At 46.8% G+C, this 6,237-nt stretch overlaps 1 protein-coding gene across 1 annotated transcript in view; it reads right to left on the bottom strand.

The window, feature by feature from the left end:
• Positions 1-6,237, bottom strand: part of XPO5 (exportin 5) — a 31,610-nt gene that overhangs the window by 4,541 nt on the left and 20,832 nt on the right. The window contains exons 20-29 of the mRNA XM_018555728.1: positions 4,599-4,780; positions 4,074-4,174; positions 3,896-3,992; positions 3,685-3,821; positions 2,350-2,447; positions 2,233-2,258; positions 1,557-1,654; positions 1,367-1,459; positions 1,000-1,082; positions 492-599 (exon numbers count right to left, since the gene is read on the bottom strand). Coding sequence (XP_018411230.1) covers positions 492-599; positions 1,000-1,082; positions 1,367-1,459; positions 1,557-1,654; positions 2,233-2,258; positions 2,350-2,447; positions 3,685-3,821; positions 3,896-3,992; positions 4,074-4,174; positions 4,599-4,780 — 1,023 coding nt within the window. The remainder of the gene's footprint in view (positions 1-491; positions 600-999; positions 1,083-1,366; positions 1,460-1,556; positions 1,655-2,232; positions 2,259-2,349; positions 2,448-3,684; positions 3,822-3,895; positions 3,993-4,073; positions 4,175-4,598; positions 4,781-6,237) is intronic.

The raw sequence follows: 6,237 nt of genomic DNA, 5'->3' as shown, positions 1-6,237 counted from the left end.
TGGTAAGGAAGCCAGGCTGCATAGCAACACGTGAAGCCGGCTTCCAAGCCAATCAGGAAGCCGGGTCATAACCCACCAGCCGGCTTCCTGATTGGGAAGGAAGCCGGCTCCATGCTCCCTCTGATGGGATGTTCCGGTATTGGAGGTAAATATCGGGGCATTTGAGTACTTGCACAAATACTCGGCATCGGCACCGATAACGATACTACTATCAGTATCTGTGGATCCCTAGTATATACATAGTGTACATGGAAACCATAGATATTAGTTCTACTGCATTTAAAACTTAATAGGTCAAAGGTGTCACAGAGTATCCTCCTCTCTTCTTCTCTAGGATCCAGATACAGGAAGGAGAGAAGGATGAGAGAGAACATGAGAGATAAAAGAGTGATGGGGAGAAATCAGGAGAACACGAAGGGACCCGAGAGTGTCAAAAGTCTGTAAATGGGCCACAACTCGGGAACACATTGAGGATCCTGGGGGCTCCATACCTGTTTTAGCAGGGGCCAGCACAGCTGAGTAGCGGCTTTCTGACAGGCTGGTGTGTCCATCCAGACAAGGGGGCTGAAGGCACTGATCAGTAAAGGGGAGGACACCTCCTGGAAAAAAAAAAAGTGTCAACATGATTCCATGAAGTACATTTTGTTCCAGTTCCTAGTCTGGGTTCCAAAACTCATATTTACTGTATGTATATATATATATATATAAACACTGCTCAAAGATGCATTCTTACTGTCCTGCAAACTTGCACCACAACCTCCTTAGTATTCACAATCTATGACCATCACCACCACCCAAAGACAACTTCTCTTGTGCTGCACCTTCCTCCTCAACACTCTTTTATCCAATCAGAGCATCCTCTGCCACACATCCAGAGACGGTGAACATCCACGCAGATTGGCCAATCGTCACCCATCACTTCAGTTCTATTACACTTAAAGACTCAGCTTGGGGTACTAAGAGATTGAATTGCTCTCTGCCCAAATGATCGGCACTCACCTCGCTCGACATCAGAAACTTGCCAAGTTCGGTTAACTCCAGAGATCCTGGTAATGGCACTTCAAGATTCATCATCTCCTCATCTGCTGGAGAGCACAAACCGGTGATCAAAAGGAACAATAAAATAATCCCCGGTGATCCTGGCATGAAGCTACTTCCTGACCAGGCTCTGCCCCGTCTCCCAATTGTGCTTCTGCCTGGTCATCCTGTCACACGGACTTCCGATGGAGACAACAAGTGGATACTCCAACACACGTCACACAGACATGGTCCACCGTTATCATCGGGAAACTCATCCTGACATACTGTATGTGCACACACACTTTACAAGTTCTTTATAAATGTAGTTCATTCCGTGTCCTCTTACCCTCTGCTTCAGCCTGATTCACACCACGCAGTCCGTCCACCTCCACTTTGTTTGCGCTTTGCTCGGAGGTTTTCTTGGACACGCAGCAACTAACTGGTGTCATACAGAGAACAGGAGAAGAGGGAGACCTTAATAACACAGACCTCACCAGTCCCATTTGTCTTTCTGTTACGAGTATCTAAGAACATACCAAGCAGATCCACCATCTCTCTGGTCAGCAGCCGTGCCAACTCGATTTCCAGGATCTCTGAAGATTCTGTGTTTACTTCTGCGTAATCTTCTCCTCTGCTGAAGACCAAACGTTATTCCTCAGCCAAAATAAGGCAGCCATTTCCCACAATCAGACAAACCCATCCTTCTCCATCTCTCCCCTCCGCCCACTCATCTCCATCTCTCCCCTCCGCCCACCCTTCTCCATCTCCCTCCTCCGTCCACTCATCTCCATCTCTCCCCTCCGTCCACTCATCTCCATCTCTCTCCTCCGTCCACTCATCTCCATCTCTCTCCTCCGTCCACTCATCTCCATCTCTCTCCTCCGTCCACTCATCTCCATCTCTCTCCTCCGTCCACTCCTCTCCATCTCTCTCCTCCGTCCACCCTTCTCCACCTCTCTCCTCCGCCCACCCTTCTCCACCTCTCTCCTCCGCCCACCCTTCTCCCTCCTCCATTTCTCTTATCAATTCATCTCCATCTCTCTCCCCCATCCATCCTCTCCTTTGTACTTTTCTTCCATCCCTCTCCCCCATACACCCATGTTGCCCGCTCCTCCCCTATTCACTCTTTCTCCATCCATTCTCATACCCATCCTCATGCCCCTATCCATTCATTATCCCCAAGCCTATTCCATGTCTGCTGTGTGTACTGACCTTGTCAACCATTTCTGTGACAATCTCTGGAAGAGACAAAAGAGAATACCATTAAAACTAACGTTTTTGGTCAAATTCAGACTGTGATAGGACAGAAGGTGAACAGAGTCCTCTTACCTGGTGCAGGAAGTTCAGCAGTGGACCCATGATGGGACATATAAGGCTCTCGTACTTCTCTGGAGGACAGGACAGGATAAGCGGCTTCACAAACAGACGTGCGGGAAGGCGTTAAGGAAAGTGACCGTGTCTTGGCAAAGCCCATGTACTAATTCTTCTACATCACTCAGAGGCTCCTCTTCCCATGCTGGCTTTCCACTGCTGTGCCTTGTCTATCAGCCCTCTGTAAATCTCCTCACCCCTCTGTGCCATCTATATCATCCCATAAACCTCCTCTGTGCCATCTATATCACCCCTCTATAAACCTCCTCACCCCCTCTGTGCCATCTATATCACCCCTCTACAAATATCCTCACCCCTCAGTGCCATCTATATCACCCCTCTATAAACCTCCTCAGCCCCTCAGTGCCATCTATATCACCCCTCCACAAATCTCACCCCTCAGTGCCATCTATATCACCCCTCTATAAACCTCCTTACCCCCTCAGTGCCATCTATATCACCCCTCTGTAAACCTCCTTACCCCCTCTGTGCCATCTATATCACCCCTCTACAAATCTCCTCACCACTCAGTGCCATCTATATCACCCCTCTATAAACCTCCTCACCCCCTCAGTGCCATCTATATCACCCCTCAATAAACCTCCTTACCCCCTCTGTGCCATCTATATCACCCCTCTGTGCCATCTATATCACCCCTCTATAAACCTCCTAAATTTCTGCTGTAACATAATATGGTGGATATTTTATCTGAGTGACTTCTTATAACAGAGACACGGTCACTTTGCCCTGCGTGGACAGGGTGTCGATGTCTCTTTGATGCTCAGTGAATTGTATTTGATATCCCCATACATGTATAAATGACGATGTGCCCTTGTACGTGAACAAATGGCTTACATTGAAAATAGAAAAAAAACACAAAAAAAACCGCAGCTGACTTAAAATGTAAGTACTAATGCCCCAATGATTGATGTCTTTGAATAGATTGTCACATCACTAAGAGGTTTGTTTGGACAAACCATGTACACTTAGTACACAGAAACACCTAATCAATACACCGGCTGGCGATTGAAAATCCTTTTCCCACACCAGATTGTTATATTGCACAATTATTACCGAGGTAGTGACTACCGAGATTTACAATTCTTTCACAGTAGAATCTGAACTTAGTAACTTCTTCACGTCCTATAGAGCACACATATTCCATTTTATTTATATTTGTCGAGACCGAGCGCAACTCACTTGCGATATAATAACTAATGCCCCAGACCCTCCCCATCCGCCCTCCATGCCACACATCAGGGCCAAATTCCATCCCTGTTCTCTGAAGGATATGCAGCATGACTCGCAGGCGGAAGTCCGGCACATTGCTGAGATTGCAGAAAGCCGAATTAACCAGACGAACTGCCAAGTCCGGAATAGAATAAAAGTCCTGCGACAGGGACGGTCCGAGGTTTCCCAAGGTCTGGTAGCTGAAATGGGAAGAGATTAATAAGAACTCCGACTTCGGGGACATAAAATGCAGCCGAGGCAGAGCAGGACTCACCAGCTGTCAAACATGGAGCAGAAGAAGCCCTGCATCCTCTCCTCTGTACTCCGGTACACGGGGATGTCATATGTGTCCAGGATAGGCTGCGTCAACCCTACAAGTGGAATACAACATCAGGGAGTGGAAAGACGCATGCATATCTCTGCAAACAACTATCACAGGCCACGCTACTTACCCAAGATGCACTTCTTCTCCATCTCCATCATGTCCAAACACTTGGCATAGAAATCACCCATCCTCTGGACAACCTCAGGAAGGTACAGATTGTTGAACGTCCTAAGAAGGGGGAAAAAAAACATTTCTGATTAATTCCTCTCTTGTGGCTCTGGGAACACACATTTGCTCTGTAATTAACCTCAATGTACCATTCAATTCAGGGCTCCAGCTCCCCTATTCATTTCTATAGCACTTGGTGAGAGAATGATCCACAGTTTTGGCTGCAGTTTGCCTTTAAAAAAAGGTACAAGCTCCAGGTTGCCATCCTCATCTACACTTCACTACTATGTGACTCGATGACCTAGAACAGGGGTAGCCAAACTTCAGCAAGACTGACATCCACAGGCATGACTTCCAGAGGCAGAGGCATGATTTGTAGTTTTACCACAGCTGGAGGGCCAAGGTTTGGCTACCCTGGTCCTAGAACCATCATGCAGGAAAGATGTCCCTGACTGTACACAAGGAAGAATGGGAGCAAACCTACCGCACCAGGGAGAAGATGCTGTCCAGAAGTTTGAGCACCTGCTGACTGCAGGGGTTGCGGTAAATGGGGTTTCCATCTGGGGTGTAGCCAACAACAAATCCACCAGCTTTTGCTGCCTCAGGATCACTGGGCCATCGGGCTCTTCGCAGCACCCCTTCCACCGCAAAAAAGCAGAAACCCAGCTGTCAAAAAAAAAAAATACGCACATAGTGAGGGTGAGATGATCATAGAGGGACACTGATGAGATATATAAGAGAGGCGGGTCATCAAGTTCATGACAGCGGTGTCATCATAAGCTCATCATTCGAAGAAAGATGCCAGTACATAGGTGGATAATGAGGGAGGAGGTGAACCAGAGGTGAATAACTGATGGGGTACAGGGAATCCAGAGGTGAATAATTTAGGGGAGCACCTAACATGGATTGTGGTACCATACTGCAAAGGAAAATCTACTCTTTCCATTTATATTCAATTCAAAGCATTCAATACTGTAGGGTGCTTTCTGCGGACAAAATATTGATCCACTGTGACCCAACCAATAAACTGCCCCCATGCCAAGTGTGTGAGCGGTCCATGATAACAGAGGTTCCTCCAAAAGCATGCAGACATAAAAAAAAAAAAAAAAGTTGGGCTGGTAATGATTAAAATTTTCGTGTTCGATTAATCGAATTTTTGTATTAAGCGATTAATCGACTAATTTCAATTATAACGCACATACAGATCCAACTACTTTTAGCTGATCTGCTTGCATTGCAACTCTGCATTAGTCAGTGGTAAATGTGGTATACACTACATACAATCAGCCATTGGACAGCTCCTGCCCAGCCCTCCACTGACGTCACCCTGCGTATCTATCGCACTGTTCACTGGCAGTGAGACACAGCAAGTCTGACCGCAGCCGAGCGGTCTCCTCGCCTCAGCCTGGCCAGCCGAGACCTTAAAACTCCGCTTGTGACTCTTTTTTAAATCAGATAGTTTTTATTAAACAATTTTCAAGCAAACAAAAAAAAACAGTGCAAAGGAAAACAGGTCAAAACCAACATTAAGTAAAATAACGTAAAAAAGGTGTACATACAACAGCCCGCTTGTGACTCTTTACAGAGACATCCTTTGGCACCGGGATTACACACAGTTCATAACCTCTTTTTTTACCTATGACCCGGGCTTCCTGATAGGCGCCCGTCTCTGCAGGGAAACACCACTCCTCATCGGTTACCATTGGAGGCATCTATTCATCTCATACAACAGTGAGTCATTTCACCCATTTTTTAACCATTCAAATCTTTCCAGTGCCTATCTAGCCTTATGCCAATGTTGCCATGCATAAATACCCATACATGTGAAATTATATGTATACCTAAAGAGCAGTAGCGCTTCTCTGTTCTGTTTTCTATTTTGGGAGTAGATACAGGCAGCATCATGAGCCTATTTGGTTAATGATGTCCTCCAGAATGCCCAGTATGTTGGTTAACATCGAGCAGTTAGCCGGGGACTATTATATGTGATGGAAGTAGTGTGGGCATTGCAAACTTACCGGCCCAAGTGGCTCCGTCGGCTAACGAAAGGAAGAGGTGGGGGGGGGAGTCTGGTGACGTCACGGACATCGACGTCACCGGACTCCTCCCCCCTTCCCTTCGTT

Source organism: Nanorana parkeri, unplaced genomic scaffold (genome assembly GCF_000935625.1).
Source record: "Nanorana parkeri isolate BGI_ZX_2015 unplaced genomic scaffold, ASM93562v1 scaffold210, whole genome shotgun sequence".
Lineage (NCBI taxonomy): Eukaryota > Metazoa > Chordata > Amphibia > Anura > Dicroglossidae > Nanorana > Nanorana parkeri.
This window is presented reverse-complemented; position numbering and strand designations above follow the sequence as displayed.